Source organism: Centroberyx affinis, unplaced genomic scaffold, assembly GCF_046629955.1.
Source record: "Centroberyx affinis isolate AG114_WGS23_722 - 3 ecotype Tasmania unplaced genomic scaffold, CSIRO-AGI_Caff_v1 ptg001667l_1, whole genome shotgun sequence".
NCBI classification, from domain to species: Eukaryota; Metazoa; Chordata; class Actinopteri; order Beryciformes; family Berycidae; genus Centroberyx; species Centroberyx affinis.
In genome coordinates this window covers 74241-91506 of record NW_027280092.1, presented here as the reverse complement: position 1 = coordinate 91506, position 17266 = coordinate 74241, and the positions used below count along the sequence as shown (strand labels likewise).

At 44.4% G+C, this 17266-nt stretch overlaps 2 protein-coding genes across 4 annotated transcripts in view; both read left to right on the top strand.

Moving 5' to 3' along the window:
- Positions 1–17266, top strand: part of LOC139651458 (enoyl-CoA hydratase EchA19) — a 49765-nt gene that overhangs the window by 6205 nt on the left and 26294 nt on the right. Inside the window, exons 4-7 of the mRNA XM_071528379.1 lie at positions 430–574; positions 8244–8393; positions 9910–10025; positions 10404–10536. Of these exons, the coding sequence (XP_071384480.1) occupies positions 430–574; positions 8244–8393; positions 9910–10025; positions 10404–10511 (519 nt within the window). The 3' untranslated portion in view covers positions 10512–10536. The remainder of the gene's footprint in view (positions 1–429; positions 575–8243; positions 8394–9909; positions 10026–10403; positions 10537–17266) is intronic.
- Positions 14648–17266, top strand: part of bmp6 (bone morphogenetic protein 6) — a 48726-nt gene continuing 46107 nt past the window's right edge. For all 3 annotated transcript variants that reach the window (XM_071528375.1, XM_071528373.1, XM_071528374.1), the window contains exon 1: positions 14648–15553. In XM_071528375.1, the coding sequence (XP_071384476.1) occupies positions 15145–15553 (409 nt within the window). In that variant the 5' untranslated portion in view covers positions 14648–15144. The remainder of the gene's footprint in view (positions 15554–17266) is intronic.

The window sequence follows — 17266 nt, the reverse complement described above, 5'->3', positions numbered from 1 at the left end:
ATAGACATGCTTCTAATGTACAGTGGATATAAAAAGTCAATACATCGTCAGAAATGCATAGCCTTTTGTTTTCACCTCAATTTTGCTGGTCACTGAAAGTGGAAAAAGTTTAATTTAATGGGTGTTTTTTATTTCAGACCTCAAGGCAATAACATTTTGAAAGGGTGTGTTGACTTTTTATACCCACTGTATGTCTTATGCCAGTTTGACTTGACCTTGTGCTCCAAGGCCAAGACTCTTCTTTCATTATGAGAAGTTTATTTTCTACAGGAAGCAATGTCGCTGCCTTGCTTATGAAGTGTAATCCCTTCTATGCTGGCTTCAGTGAGTGTGTAAGCGAGTGAACTCTTGTTTACTTGGGTGCATGGACTATGCATGTATCGTGTGTGTATCTCTGTTTTGACGTGCTCACCCCGTCGTGTCCTCCAGGGTCCGTCCCGTCTGGAGCTGTCGAAGCCGCTGATAGCTGCGGTCAGCGGCTTTGCTGTGGCTGGAGGGCTGGAGCTGGCTCTGCTGGCAGATCTGAGAGTGGTGGAGGAGAGCGCTGTGATGGGAGTGTTCTGTCGCAGGTTTGGTACGTGTCAGGCCTTGTAGTACTACTGCTTTATAGTACTACTTATAGTACTACCACTACTACTACTCTGCTACTAGAACTGCTACTATTCTACTATTATTAGTAGTGCTATTTCTAGTACTATCTCAACTATTATTACAACTACATGTTTTTCCTCCACTACTTCTACTATTACTTCTACTACTACTTCTACTACTATTACTGCTGCTGCTGCTACTACTACTACTACAACTACTACCACTACTACTACTACTACAACTACTACTGCTGCTACTACTACTGCTACTATTACTACTACTACTTCTATTACTACTACTGCTTCTATTACTACTGCTACTACTACTGCTACTACTACAACTATTACTCCTTCAAGAAGTTATTCTACCACTACTAGTGCTACAAATACTGCTACCTCAACTACCACTACTACTATCACTTCTTCTACCACTTCAAGTTCATCTTCTACTGCTCCTACTACTGCTGGTGTTGCTATTGCTTGTACTACTTCAACTGCCACCACTACTTGTTGTTGTTATTCTTCTTCTTCTACTACTATTTGTGTTACTAGTAGTACTAATTCTCAGCTGTTACCACTAGTGTCACTACTACTAGAACTACCCCAATATTACCACCACTACTGTTAATAGGAGTTCTACTGTACTACTACTTGACTTCTACTACTACAAGTACTAGTGATACTACTACTTTGCATGTGGGGCGTGTGTGTGTGTGTGTGTGTGTGTGTATGGTCACAGGGCTGGATTGTATGTAAAAGGATGACAGTAATTTAAAAAAACTAACTGTAATAAGCAACAATTACATGTTGACTTACTCAAAAACATCTTTGGACGGGAAAACAGTATTTAGATTGTCACAAGCATCACACAACATAAGCATCACACACACATACAGAAATAGAGCCAGGGGCCTTATTTTAGCCCAGTCTCTCTTACTTTATCTCTCTCTCTCTCTCTCTGTCTCTGTCTCTCTCTCTCTCTCTCTCTCTCTCTCTCTCCCTCTCCCTCTCTCTCTCGCTTTACATTTTGTTGCTCCTTCTGTCTGAGCGCATTCTGTCATCTAATTGTATCTGTCCATGAAAGTATCTTTGTGTTGTTTCTTTTTTTTTTGCATCCAAACATACATCATCTGTCTCCTAATGCCAGGAAGTCAACGCTGTTACTATTTTTCAACTCTGTTGCTCTCCGCTCTGTTATCACCCCAGCCTCCTCTTGTTTGCGTGTGCGGAGCGAGTCACGGCGCGATAACACCAGTGACCATGACCTTTTGGCATCGCGGCCCGAGTCTGCTGGGCAGCCTTGATAAGTAGAAGAGGAAGCGACCGACCGCCAGGTTTCCACTGCGCGGCCAAACAGGGCTTACATATTATTTATGTCACACAATTTCCCCATAAACAACATTTCCTGTCTTTTTTGGCATCTTGCAGCCAGCTGGCACGGCTTGCCCACTGACTCGGCTTCGGTTTCAAAAGAACAAGTAGTGCTTTGGATCCTCTGCTGTAAACACCGTGAGCGAGTCGTGATTGGCTTTGCAAATGCAGAAGTGGCTCGTGTCGGAGCGTCGCAGCGTCTCTCATATCGCTGTCACCACTGCCATGCTGCTCGAGGGCTTAAAATACGACCATGCCGTTTATAAATACAACTGTTGTACTATAATTTACTGGCAGTGCTAGATTTAGGAGTGTAAACATTATAGGGCTTATCATCCTGGGCCTGTAATTTAACAGGAGAGCATCCTGGCAGTGCCCTCATCTGTCTGTCTGTCTGTCTGTCTGTCTGTCTGTCTGTCTGTCTGTCCCTCTATGTGTCTGTCTGTCTGTGTCTGTATGTCTGTCTGTCTGTCTGTCTGTCTGTGTGTGTGTCTGTCTGTCTGTCTGTCTGTCTGTCTGTCTGTCTGTGTGTCTGTCTGTCTGTCTGTCTGTCTGTCTGTCCCTCTATGTGTCTGTCTGTCCCTCTATGTGTCTGTCTGTCTGTGTCTGTGTCTGTGTCTGTGTCTGTGTCTGTGTCTGTCTGTCTGTCTGTCTGTCTGTCTGTCTTTCTGACTGTCTGTCTGACTGTCTTTCCGTCCTCCCAGACTGTCTGGTAGCATCTGTCTGCCAGACCACCATGTGCTGCCATGCTCCAGCCTCTCTCCTGTGTTTGTTTCTTCGGTTAAACAGTAGGATGGATGAGAGAGAGACAGAGTAGGGGAGACAGAGGAGAAGACGCGTTATGGCAGCATGGTGACGTGTGATTTCCTAGTCGTGGAATAGGATTATCAATGCATCTCTGGACACAAACTATCAAACCTCTTTCAGTAGAAATCAGAATCTGTGTGTCACACGAGGGGTGTAACTCATCTAATGCCTGCACTCAAATCTCTTCCATCAGTTCATAACTATGTTTGGGAGGCACAAATGAGCATTGCTGCGGTTTTGACGCATCAAGCAGGCGCGCATTTCCTCCCGGCAACTAACTCTCAGCGTCTTCGCTGCCACAAATCTCCAAGACTTGTTTGTCAACACATTTGAGTCGTTTCCTCTGGCTTAAGCTTAAACCGCTGCGGCTTTTTAATCAGATGTGCGTTTAGCTGAGTAATTATTATTTTGGCTGTGGGTTTCCAGCGTTTTCCTCACCCATACAGTGCCCTGGTCGCATGCTGCATGAAGGCTGTAGTTACTGCAGTTTAAAGCCTGGACTCAGTGAGGGAACATTAGAGAACATTAGCAGGATTCAGTCCCGGGAGTATAGACTAGATTTCTCATTAGGAGTCGTTAGCTGAGGAAGTTTAAGCAAGCCAGGTTTTAGCGGGGAAAAAAGAGACGGAAGCAAGCATTTTTGTTTGTTTTATTTTACCAACATTAAACAATTGAAAACTGCACTTCCCTCGCCCTTTACATCAAAAGTGGCACAGCTCAGTGGGAGGCACCGTTTATTTAAAGATCCTGCCTTGGTGTTTCTGTAGGTTTCCTGAATATTTCTTTTTAATGGGCGAATTCTGTAACCGTTTTCGGGTCGGGCGCAGATGGTTAAGAGCCTGAGGGAATCCCTGGTGGCTTTGGAGTCAGAAAACCCTCAGAGTCCCACTACACCGCTCTGATGTGGGCCAATGGCAACCACAAGGAACTGACAGCTTCCTGGCACGTGATTGGCCGCTGAACCTGTGGCTTCCTGTCTGGGGCCCCTCTGCCCCGCCAAGGAGGAAATGAGAAGGAGGAGACAGTTGCATCACTGGAGACTTGGTATTAATGTACAATGTCTACTGCTCAGTAGAATTTTTAGACACTTGAATGGAAAAAATACCTTGAATGAAAAACCACCATGCTTACCTACTTCCCTGATGCTATTTTGGTTCCTGAAACCAGTGGAACATCACAAAGCAAAAAAAAATAGGTTGGCACAGGAAAAGGAAACCTAAATGGCTACTTTATCCCAGGAATTTTCTTTTTTCTGCAGTGGCGAAGATAAATCATGGTCAATTATGACAAGCATGGAGGTTGTTCAGAGTATAAAAATCCTGAAAAATCCCGAAATAAAGTAAACTTCCAAGTTTCCTTTTTTAAAGTGGTCCCTACACTTTCCTTTGCTAAGAGAAACATCAACTACATGGGTGAGAATTCCCACTGCTCATGTGCTGCACCCCAGTAGCAGACCTGCAGCATCTTGCTATGTCAGTGTCTCCTCCTTCTCCTTTCCTCCCAGCTGAAGTCATCTGTCCCACCTGGAAGTGGGCGAGATGAAGAAGGCCAAAGAAGAAGCCACATGTTGAATGGAAGCTGTATGTCAGTCCAAAGCTGACACAACATCAGCCAATTCAAACAGCTGCTCAGTGAGTTTGTGGATCGCATAGTCCAGGGATTACATCATCCATCTTCAAAACCGTCACTCTTGTTGAAGCTTTTCGGTTTCTTTTCCATAAAGTGTGAATTGACGGAGCAGTTGTGTGTCGAAACGGATAGCAGTCAACATCATAAATGGCTAAGCACAAATTTTGGGCGAATGCAAATAGCTTTACATTATTAATTAGTAGATTTCTAATATCCTTAAATTTAAAGTTCTTTTCTAGGGTAAATGTGCAGGACATCCTTCTCAAGCATTTTATTATTATTTTTCCTGATAAGTAACACCAGAAAAGTGAGTAGAGGGAGTTGAGACAGCATAGATACACGTGGTCCATCCAGGTATTTACAGGTTACAGCTCTCTTAATGCCTTATAGCATTATGAACTTTCCATTTCGTTCCATGTTGTTGTCTGTTGGTAACAGCGACAGCCAAATAGTAAAACTCTTGGTTTGACCCATCCCACAATGCAAAGCATCTGAACCTCAGCATGATGTGGCCAGTTCATAAGCCGTGGGAAGGCAATGCATTGTGGGATGGACTGGGAGGACTGAATGATGTCAATCCCACAGGCCGCCATCTTTATACACCTTGTACATTCAAAAAAGAGTGACATTATTACTGACTGCCCTTACTATTACTGCTTATTCAGCACACTGGTCTTACATAAACAAAACACTTTGCACTTAGTTGTGGTTGCTAAACTAACTATTCCAGACTGTCAGAAACCATTTTCTTTACCACAACTGAAAAATCCTCCAAGTTAATATTTTATTGGACCATAGTGTGTGGGTGTGGGTGTGGGTGTGGTCAGAGCAGATTTTGTTCCGGTTAGGATCTGGTCATGATGACTCACTGTGATTTGGTTCTTTCTTAGGAATGCCTACACATCATTGTCCATTTTCACACACAGTTTCATGCTATTTTCAGCCTTGGTGGTCTTGTATGACGGCGCTCTAAGAACTAAAGAATACACACTCCTTGTATTTACTCAGCGGGCTAAAGACATGAAATCAAGTTAATTGTGGCACTCATCTTTGACCCAACCCAACTGAGCCGAGCTATTTCTCCACGACTCCCGGTGAGCGATTCAAAGTGAGCTTCCGACTGAAGGTCCACTCTCATTCCTCCGTCCGTTTAGGCTGGATTTGTCCGGAAATCGCTAATCCACATCAAATTTAATCGCATTACCCTCATGGGAGTCCATTGTAGTGGGTTTTGCTTTGATGTGGTGGGGATGCCAGTACCACCACACACGTAAAACCCAGCTAATACTAAGCCTGAGTCTCGACAAAGGACTTATCTGCTTTGAACAGAAACGGAATATAAATAGCTCCATTCCAAATGTTGGGATCATTACTTTCAGACCCTGTAAGGATAATAAATGCATTTTTGCGTTGAAGCGACCTTGTGGACGCTGACTGATTATCATGTGTCGGGATCACTGCCAAGCGTTTCCCACTAAGGAACTTTGAATATGGGATCAGAAGCCAGCGCTCTCAACCTCAGTCAGGGTCTTTCAAGTCAAACATGCCTTTTGAGTTAAAACAACTTCAAGGAGATGCTCCCCAACCTCTCAGCTCCCATTCATGCGGGACAAAGGACAGGTCTGTGTGTGTTCTGCAAACAGGACACATCTGAGACGGGACTATCAGAGGGAGAGGAGGGTGTGGGGGGGTGGAGGGTGGAGGTGCTGGAGACGAGGGCTCAGGATAAGAGGGGAGATCCTTCCGGTTGCTGATAGCAATGGTGCCAACAGCAGCACCAAAGACAGACTGACTGTAGGTCAACCTGGCTTCTCTCTCTCTCTGTCTCTCTAAGCAAAAGTGATTCTCTGTTTTTTGTTCTTTCCTTCTCTGTTTCTCTCTCACTCTCTCTAGTCCAACTCCTGTCCTTGTTTCTCTCTGTCTCTCTCTCTCTCTCTCTCTCTCTTTCTCCCCTCCCTCTCTCTCTCTTCCTACTCCATTCCCTCCTATCCTCCTCCTTTCCTTTGCTGTAATCAAGGGTGATAATGCTGGACACGGCATAAAGAGGCTGTCTGCACCACTATCTAATCTATCCTCTGTCCCTGAGGAGGACTAGAGGATGCTGTGTGTGTGTGTGTCTGTGTGTGTGTGTGTGTGTGTGTGTGTGCGTGCGCAAGCCTGAGTATTGAGTATGCATTCATGCACGTACGTGTTTGTGGTTATGTGTGGTGAAAGACAAAGCTCCATGGAGCAAAACTCCAAACATGAAACATTCGCCCTCAGTTGCTGTCTTGGTAAATATTGAAAGGGCCTTGAACACACACACACACACACACACACACACACACACACACACACACACACACACTGTCACATATGCACACACACCTGTGCTGAAAGGACCTATGTTAGTGTTTGTGATTTCATTGCTTCACAAGGAATTTAGGCATAATTTCTGTCAGCTTGCAGTGCTCAGCCATACATTCCACAATTGACATTTGAATAGAATACACTCCACTAATAAGGGATGACTGAGAAATTATTGAGTGAAATCTAGTAACCCCCCCACTTCCCGCCAAATTATAGTCTTGTGTCTGTCAGATTGCCATATGTGCTGACTGTCTGGACTCAAACTAGGCCCCCGGATTGGTTGCAGATGTATTAACACTGGTATTCCATGTATTCCGACGTGATTTATTTGAAAGACACGGAGAAAGAGAGTAGCTTGTGTGGAGTATGAATAGAATCCCAGTGTTTCCACAATGGAGCCTTGCGGAACTCCCCACAGAAGGAGGAGAAAAAGAAAAAGAAAAAAAAAGAAAGTCAGCATGATGATTTGGGGTTATGAAAACATGTCCGACACATGTGCTCCCAATAAGGGGCGGTCAAATAGAATCAGCGGCTCGGAGGAATTAGGGAGTCGGGATGGTGGCGTTGGAACTGCGGAGCGCCGAGCGGTAGAAACCATGCCAGTTCCAGCTGGTGCTCTTTAGCAATTAGGACACAGGCCAGCGGCTTAACATGCGCCGCGGTACGCTCTCTCCCCGTTCCTCTCTCTCCTCTCTCTCTCCCTTTCTTTGTCTCTCTCGTTTCACTCTCCCTATCCTCTCCCTCTCCGTTGGACGCAACAATAATACAAATGTGTCCAGAGAGGCTGAGAGGAAGGCCATGTGGATATAGATCATCGGGTAGTTTGAGGTTTCACATACTGTCGGAAAGAAAGTGGAGTTATGGTTAAGGAGTATCAAGCTCTAAAACTGTTTCAAAACTTTGTTCCCCTGACAGCAGTAGCCTAGATAAACGCCAGCAGTATCTTACGCATTTCTTAAAGTGTTTTCACACAGCTCGCACTGCACTGGCCCAGAACGTTCCTTTTCACCTTCATAGATACATAGTGTGAATTCCCCTCTAAAGTAGAAGTCATTTTAGAAGAACCTCATATCCTGCATCCCCTCCGTCTTTCACTACTGAAGGATTTTCCAAATTATTTCACTTTGTGGTAGAGCAATAATGCGGCAAGCAAAAAGGTAGGGCCTCTACAATAGCTTTATCAATATGTTCCCAGTCTATATGCTTGATATTAGTATCCTTTCAACTAGTATCCTAGAAAAATGACCATGTCAGGTCAAGCAGGTTTGTATATGGACTGTTTCAGAGTGTGTAAAGCTTGTCTTAAGGAGACTTTTACCCATGGTGTTTCTATAAAAGCATGGATCTGAGATGTAACATGAGACGTCTGCGATATCTTGGATACATCTCTGACGCTCTTTGGTAAAAGTTCTGTCATTGTCCGCGTAAAAGTGGGTACGAAGATGTTTAATATGGGGGTAACACTGGCTCATGACTGAACATGTCGTCTCTCTCCAGGAGTTCCCTTGATTGACGGAGGCACAGTGCGGCTCCCACGTCTCATTGGTCTGTCCCGGGCCCTCGACCTGATCCTGACTGGACGACCAATCGGAGCCCAGGAAGCTCTTGCCTACGGATTGGCTAACAGAGTTGTTCCTGATGGACAAGGTATCGGAGATCGTTTGTATGTTTAACATTGCTGTCATGTGGAAACTTTATAAAACCAATTTTAGTTATTTTCAGGTTTTCGCATAAATCATCTGATATGTGTTCAGTTTCATGATTGAAGATCTGAAAATAGTTGGATTGCTTCCTTTATTCCTGTGGTAGTCTCTCGTATCCAGACCTTTCTCCTCAGTTCATGTTACTTCGCTTTAGCATTATAGCTGTGCAGGAGAAAGTCTGGCTGAAGGCGTTGTCAAGTGGGAATTAAAATGGAAAAAAATCGGGAGAACTTAACTCAACCAATCACAATCGAGGGCGGTATTGAACAGTCGCTGGTTGATGGTGTGTTCACGGTGTGTGTTGGCTCGCATTCGTTTGCCTTTGCAGCCACGTAGGAAGACAAATGGTTTGGATGTGAAGACCAACATGTGGGTGTAGCAAATGGATGGGAGGACCTGACACTCTACCATCTCTGGAGTGCAAGTAGAAATCGCTATTCCCCGTGAAATAGCCATTTAGTCCGACTAGTCATGTGTGGACCCACCAGAAACAGGCCCATGACCCTTTTTGGCTCCAGACTCACAGTTTAAGAAACACTCTTGTAGGGTTAGTTCAGAGAGAATCATATATAATCTAAATTTGTTCCAGTGAATCTGTTTTCTTTATTTGGCTCCAATACAACGCTGAAGCCATAACTCACTATTAGTGCTGTCCGCTCCTCATTCATTGGAGCGGCAGTCTGAGGATTAAGCTATGCGTGCATTTCAATATGGCATTTCCTGTGTAATATTAATGCATGAACGCTGTCGTATCCTTAAACCCCAGAAAGCCTTTCCATGTGCTCTCGGCGGCTCGATCCCCGATTCCCCCTCTCTCCTCAGACGCTAGAAGAAGATTACGCTAATTCTTTTAGGAAGTTCTTCTTCCCACAGTCGAGCCTCGCTCTAATTGGTCTCTCCGAGGTTGATCACTTAGCGCTGGTTCAGATCAGAAGGGAACGCAGAGGCAGCAACGCGCACACCCTTACACACACACACACACAGGGCATCAAAGCCTGCCATCATCAAACCTAGTTTTTCCATAGGACAGATCTGGATGTGGTCCAGTGCTTTCATGTGGCCCCGGGAACAAAGTGGCACGGCTTAAGCTCACAGACAGGCGCAGCAGCGGGGAGGCTGGACTGCAGAATGCCACTCACTGAAGGGCTGCAGCTACGAAGTGGTTTTAGTTGATGTAATAATAGAAGGGGATAGTAACACACTGCAGCGTGTATGTACATGCAGCACACAGAGAATCATGCCTGTGCATATCTGTGCACCTTATATCCTTGTGCTTGCACATGTGTGTACGCCCTCGTGTGTATATAAGGCCTACATTTGTATATTTGCGTGTAGGTGTATTTCCTGTGCGTAAATGATGTCCTGCATGTGTGTATGACCTTATTTGTATGTGTCTATATGTGTTTGTTCATGTCTGTGTCTGTGTGTGTGTGTGTGTGTGTTTGACATTGCCCGTACAGCTCTTACAGCAGCCCTGGAGTTAGCAGAGCAGATCAGCTCCTTCCCTCAGCAGTGTCTGCGTGCCGACCGCTCCTCAGCCGTCTACAGCTGCTACGACGCTCCCTCCTTCACACAGGTACGCCCGGTGCACGGCTCACACACCGATGCTCCTGTCCAGGTGTCAGAAAGTCAGCTTGGTAAGAAATACAAAGAGAAGAATTTCAGTTAACAGGTGGATTCATTCATGTGGACTGGCTGCGTTTTTGTCATAATACGATGCTTGCCATGGTTTAAAGGTCATGAAGCACTTTCTAATAGCACACCTATTGACACATTTTTCAAAGTTAGCGAAGATGTTGGACTGGTAAATTCTTGCTTCGCTTCATGTTCATATTCATATTTTCTGCCATTTCCCTGCTCAAATTGCCACCTGGTTTAATTTATTCAAACAAAAAGCTTCCAAAATAGAGAAAATATTCCGTTTAATTGGTGGATTTGATCTTCTTTCACCCAGGCCATGCAGTATGAGATCGACCACGGAATTCCTGTCATCCAATCAGAAGCTGTCGCCGGGGCAACCAGGTTCAGCTCTGGAACAGGCAGAGGAGGGAAATTCTCCTAGAAGTTAGCTTGCAGGGGGCTTTCAGGTGAACTAGTGCTTCCTCTTGCAGTCATGTTGGAGGTTCAGAGCTCTTGAGCAACAACAGCTGAGAAAGATTACATTCCTAAAGTACAACTCAGCCATGTCAACAGTCTGGAACAGATATGATTCACTTCTGTGCTGGTTTGACTGGGAACTGATCATTTCCCCACTGATACATCTGATTGGTTTTGTGTTTAGATTGTTAATGTCAACTGGTTAGTTAGCTAGCTACCATCTGGTCAGCTAACCCAAGACCCAAATGCGATTTTTTTTTATCTCACCTAAACTCCAAGGCTGATGAAAACATATTGTCACCAGTCATATCGTGACCCGCTAAAGATAGATCCATCACACATTTTAGGTTCTGAGCCATAGATTTAGATGAAATCAAGACGTTGTAGAGACATTATTTATATTCATTCTATTCATACTGTAATGATAACTGAATCTAGGTGTGTTTGGTGTGGCCCACTATTGTATAATCAGTCCAATCAGTATAAACCTATGAGAATACTAGAGTTATTATCCCTGGGTTGATGTTTCACACTGTACGGATGTAAATGACTTTATTTCATGATGTGTATTGCGTGTCTGAAACACCACAGAGGCAAGTTTCACAGGCAAAGATGACGCCCAGTCTCTTGGGCTAAAAAGTTCCATCTAATCTACATCTTAACTAGGGCAATTTTCATTTGACTTGTAAATATAATCTTAATGTGCTGGGAGCCACATGAAGGCTGTGAACACACAAAGAGTAGAAAGGCATCAAATGCAGCGTACCTGCAGCACCACCTCTGGCTTAGAGTGAGGAACACCTGATGATTCTGATAAAGTGTGTGTGTGCATGTGTGTGTGTGTGTGTGTGTGTGTGTGTGTGTGTGTATGTGTGTGTGCGTGTGTCCTAGCATAGCATAGCAGTACAATTAGTATGGGAGATCCAGCACTTCCAGGCAGCCTTGTGCTAGGTATGAGCATTCCTTTGGTTTTGGAGCACAGCCTTCATTTTGTGTGTTGGAGAGACTCTCTTATGTCTATCGCACTCACTCACTCACACACACACACACACACACACACACACACACACACACACACGACATGCACGGGAGCTTATCCAGTCTGTGTGTGTGTTTGTATGACCTTTTAACTTTTGATGTTGTTTAATAAAAACATCTCACAAGAAAACTGAGGAAGAAGTAACTAAAATCAGAGACAGTGAGACGTGTGTGTGTGTGTGTGTGTGTGTGTGTGTGTGTATGTGTGTGTGTGTAAGAGAGATAGATAGAGACGGAAAAAGACCTCATTAGGTCTAGGAGGTGTCCTGTCTAGACAGCGTGATGACAGGACGCAGAACCTCTGTTTAGTGTTTCCTCCTCCTCCTCCTGCCTCCAGCACACCCAGGCCATACACATCACCTGCTCCTCTGGTGCTGCACACACACACACACACACACACACACACAGACTCACTCATTCAAGCAAAAAGTTATGGCCGACACAATGACACATAGGCGGTTATGTTGTTTTATCGCTGTAAGCCTGTTTCTGCATTGTGCTGCTTTATTCTGTTCAGATAGTACTGGAAAGCATTGAAGCTGTGACAAAGCTGAAATTGTCCCATTGTCCTTGCTCATGTACAGCTTGTGTAATATGACACACACCCAAAGTTAGTGGTCTGTGAAGTGTTTGAAAGATTGTTTCCACGCAGTTTGTCACCATGTGCTGACTCACAAGAGGCAGTAGAAATGAGCCATTTCCCCTCATGGTTTTGTTCTGTGGAAGACTATTCCCCCGCTTCCTTGTTTAGAGCTAGAGCCAATAAGAGAAGGACTAGACGACAATGTCCGCACCTTGAGGAAATTCACTATTTACAGGACCAGAGCCACAGCCACAAGTCTTTCATGACTCAATGTTAATAAAGCACAAAAAAGTCCAACATGTTGCTGAGCCGCTGTATTATGGGATCTGTGGTATAAATCAGGCAGAAGCTCTCATTAAAAATGAATAGGAATTGTCTGGCCAAGAAAAACTGAAAGTTGAAAAATCACATCGTTGAGAGTGCTGGTTCTCTGTCAGCCCACTGAAACGTCTTCAGCCCTGAGGATAGTGACCCCCTAAAGGGACACCCCAGGTTTTTGGGGTATTGTCTTGTTGGTCAACTTTCTCGTTAAATGATGAGAACATAGACGTTGAAATCATCCATGTTTCCCTGATAGGTTGTTGGCTCCATGTTAACGCTTTAGCATACACTATGTTGAGTGATAATAGGCGACTAGCATCATCTCCAAAGTGAGAAAATGAGAACTTGGAGCATCTCTAAAACTAAATGGTAGGTAATTTTAAATCATATGCAGCTGCTGTTTTTTTGTAGGAGATTGGTAAATTTTAGACAAAACATGACAGAAAAATAACCAACTGTTGTGAGCTAGCAGGGACTACTTTCTCTGTTTCCATGGTACGTGAAGGCAGCGGGTGATGAAAGACTGTGTACAGCTAAAAATCACTGCACAGCGGATGAATGTCATGGATGATTTTGGTGCCTATGTTCTCATCACTTAATCAGTAAGTTGACCAACAGGCCAATCTCCCAAAACTTAGATGTATTCCTTTAATAATGAATTGCCATTACCCAGCGTAAAGAGAAATTATGTTAATCTTACCCTTAGTTATCTTAGCAGTATGAGAGTCAATTGCTATTGGCTGGAAGCCAGCCAGCAGTATGGTGTGGGATCATGTATGCGTGCATGTGTGTGTGTGTGTGTGTGTGTGTGTGTATGCGTGGTGGGGGTGTGTGTAGCTTTGATGCTGGTTCTCACTCCTCACTCCCAGATAAGATAGGCTCTGGCAGCAGCAGCAGTAGCAGAGACAGACAGAGAGATATGGACACCCTTGGCCCTTATCATGAGGGCCATCGCAGTCTGGGCCAGGGAGACAAAACACAGGTTGGGGTGAAAGGAGAGGAAAGGAAAGAGGGGGGAGGAAGGGGAGGGAGAGCGAGAGAGAGTCCCTTACTCCCGCTTCACAATAAACTAAGAATGAAATGTGCTGCCAGGCACATCAAATGTTTCTGAGACATATTCAGCTGCTGTTTGATAATATAGGGATTTTAGAATAAGTCCAGACCTGTAAATGGAATAGACCTACCTGTGTTTTTTGAACTAAAATAGACTATGGTTTTTGAGTTATTGTGGATGAGCAGACAGGTCATTTATTTTGTGCCCATAATGTAACTAATCCCCCCCTTAGTTACACAGTTAATTAGTCTACTTGTATGACAGTCCATTTCCATAGCGTTGTTAAGAGGGATCGCCACTCACTCATCCTCTCTGCTCTTGGCGCATTGCTCTTGATCACTTGCTGTTTCCCACTCCATCGTCAGGGGTCGTGCCTCAACTGGACAACATTTCCTCCACCTCAACGGTCCTTTTCTTCAGCGATGAAGGTACTTCACTCTATGCGTGTAAAGATGAAGTTCATAATTGATTACAGCAGATTTGACAACAATTTTATAACTTAAAACGCCGACTTTCAGAGTTTCAGATTTGAGGCATAAATTAATTATGCTGTGCGACAGGCTATTCATGTTGAGCGCAATCATCCAAACCTTAGAAGAAAGAATAGTAATCCTATATTAAGTTTTATAAAGATAAAATTACAACCTAAAAACTTCAAACTGTCATGCAGCTGCTATAGCTTAAGAGTTATACCAAAGAAAATGCTATATCCATAACATAGAAGATAAATAAAAATACCAAAAAGTACCGTAAGGTCAGTATGAGCTCACTATAGAGTACCACAGACACTTTAAGTTCCTGTAGGAATATTACAGGAACATCATAGAGGCTTTTCGATAGTGAAGTGCAAAGTAGATAAACTTTTTATTGTAGCAGAAAGACTCTTAATAGTGCAGCGAGCAGAAATGATGATAGACTTGTCTATAGCCTGAAAAGCTCCACCTCTGCCTAAGTGCGCACTGACTGGGCGGTTTCAGAAGACGCGCGCGTACACACACACACACACACACACACACACACACACACACACACACACACACACACAGATATTATAGACTGCAACCTGCTGATTCCTGTTGGACTCTCACACTCAGTCAGTAGGAGGACGGGACGGTCATTGAAACCAGTGGGAAAACTTCTTCAACTACTAAAGGGTCACTTTTTTCCTTTGCGTAACGCTGGAAAATGATATATTTTGGAGAGCAAATACATCCCCTTAAGTAAAATGGCTTCTTTCAGAGGAGTTGTTATTCTTTTACGGGTGAACTTGGCATCAAACGTTGCCTTTTGACCGGGTTGGATTTAGACTCGCCGGAGCGCTCAGAATAAAGTTTTACATGGTGCCATTTAACCTGAAGCAGGACAGCGCGCCACGGGAACCAGAAATGAGAGCAGGGCCAGCGCTAATCTACGCATTTTGCATTGGAAAATATTTCAAATGGCTTGATACATGTTTGGCTGCTTTTGAACTGCGGCTGTGATAGATAATAGCTGCGCTCGGACAGACTTTGGTTACCATTACGCACATTTACATTTGGATAGGCGACTGAAGCTCCAAGCCAGACACACTTGGGACTCCGGAGAGCACAGCGGGACAACACCATGACCAGCTGCTGGTTTGCCTTGGTCGGATTGTGGTGGAGCGCTTGTTATGGCATGTTCCTGGTCGCGGGGAGTAATTATTTATTGGATGGAAACAACGAAGTGCACCCGGGTTTCATCCACCGGCGGCTGCGGACGCACGAGAAGAGAGAGATGCAGAAGGAGATCTTGTCCATCCTCGGACTGCCGCACAGACCGAGACCGCATCTGTCACACGGAAAGTACAACTCCGCTCCGCTTTTCATGTTGGACTTATACAACACCATATCGAGCGAGGAGAAGAGCCCGGTGGAAGGCATGCTGGACCGCTACCAGTCCATGCTGACAACGCAGGGCCCCCCGCTGGCCACATATCAAGAAAATGCCTTTCTAAACGATGCCGACATGGTGATGAGCTTTGTCAATCTAGGTAAGATACTCAAAACCTATTTCTGATAAAGACAATTAATCCACTGGCTATTTTATATCATGGGCTATTTAAAAAAAATGCTTGTGCGTAATAGTCCTGGGAGATTTTGTCCAATTTCCAGTTGTTTGACTTAGCAATCATTTACAAAATCTTAATTTGCGAGGTTGACTGGGAATGTGAACAGGTGTTGGGCACAAGCGGGGATGTAGTGGAGGGTAAACCCACCTAAACCAAGTTGACCCACCGCGAGTTTACCCACTTTATTGGGCTGATATACTGTATATCTTATGACATAAATTCATAGTATACAGTGAGTAGTATCAGACTGATGTAAGTTAAATGAGGATAGGGTTTTAAGAGGCGCATGAATTAGGCCTAATGCTTTTCTGAAAATATAATTGATTTTCATATTGGTGTTTGTTTTCCTTATGATCAACTACTATAAGTCATAGTTTACCCACCTTCTGATTTACTGCTACATCACTGTGCACAAGAGGGGATTACGCGCAGCAGAGGTAGCATTACGCACGTTTAGTACTGGATCATACCAACATTATTGTCTGAACCCGGTTCTCACACTTGTGCGCTGTGGCTCGAGATAACTGACGGGCTTTGTATTGTTGCGGAGTAATTTACTGTTGCATGCAGTCTCTCAGGATAGATTGGCCCCCCTCGGCTCATTTATAGCACCATAATATTGTGGTCAGAGTGTTGTTGTGCAATCTGCTCCACGATTTATGTCTAAGGGAGCAAAATAGAACTAGTATCCTCACCAGCCCATCAACCACCACCACTGGTATTTGTATATAAAGGGCTATTCCTGCCGTTGACCTCCAGGCTACAAGCTGCGGTTTCTGTGCGTAAATTGCGTCGCATTGTTTGTGTTACCCCGCCAGATTGTCTTTAATTAGGGCAGATGACGATAAAGAGAGACACTTTAATCATAACGGGTTTGGAACATAAAAGCCTGAGGCCCTTCCTTCCATTAGCAGCTCCAGTGTTTACTGGGAGACTCTAAACAGAGCGCCTGAAGATAAACAGAGGCGCTGCCAGAGTCAGACGCGTTGGACAAGGCGGCTTAAACCCAGATGGATTGTCATTCTTCTTGGGAACTAAGGACATTGTCATTATCCGGCCATGGGAACACTGGGGAAGTATCATTGGAGAAGAATGTGGTTTGATGTTGTTTCTAACTCGCAGCTTATCTTGAATCGGCAGAGCCAATAAGCCAGAGTTCCAGGGGGCCCTTGAAAAGTTATTGCCACAGGGTTCATCACTTACTGCAGGTCTATTGATAGTAAAGCCCTGTGCTTTAAATATTTAAACCTGCACCTCTATGAATCCCTGCCTAATAGACAGACACCACCACACCGAATAGAATTAGGATTGGCTATAGTAGAGACTGAGGTAGAAATGCTTCTCTACTTATTGGTCCTCTGAGTATTCATGTTGCAACATGTGGTGATGAAAACCAGATATTCAGACAGAAGGAGGCCGTCGTTTTGTTCTCAAATAACCAGGCCTCTCTGTTGGCTTCTGTGTGGGAGTGTGACGGCGGTGGCGCGGTGTTTGTGTGTCTGTGGTTTTGGTATTCCTGTACTGTGTCAGTTTGGGTTTATACTCCTGTGTTGTTGCACATCTGGCTATCCACTTTGATTAATCACGTCCTGTGCATCTTCTGACGATTCCCTCAGATTTCTTCGGTGACCGGGG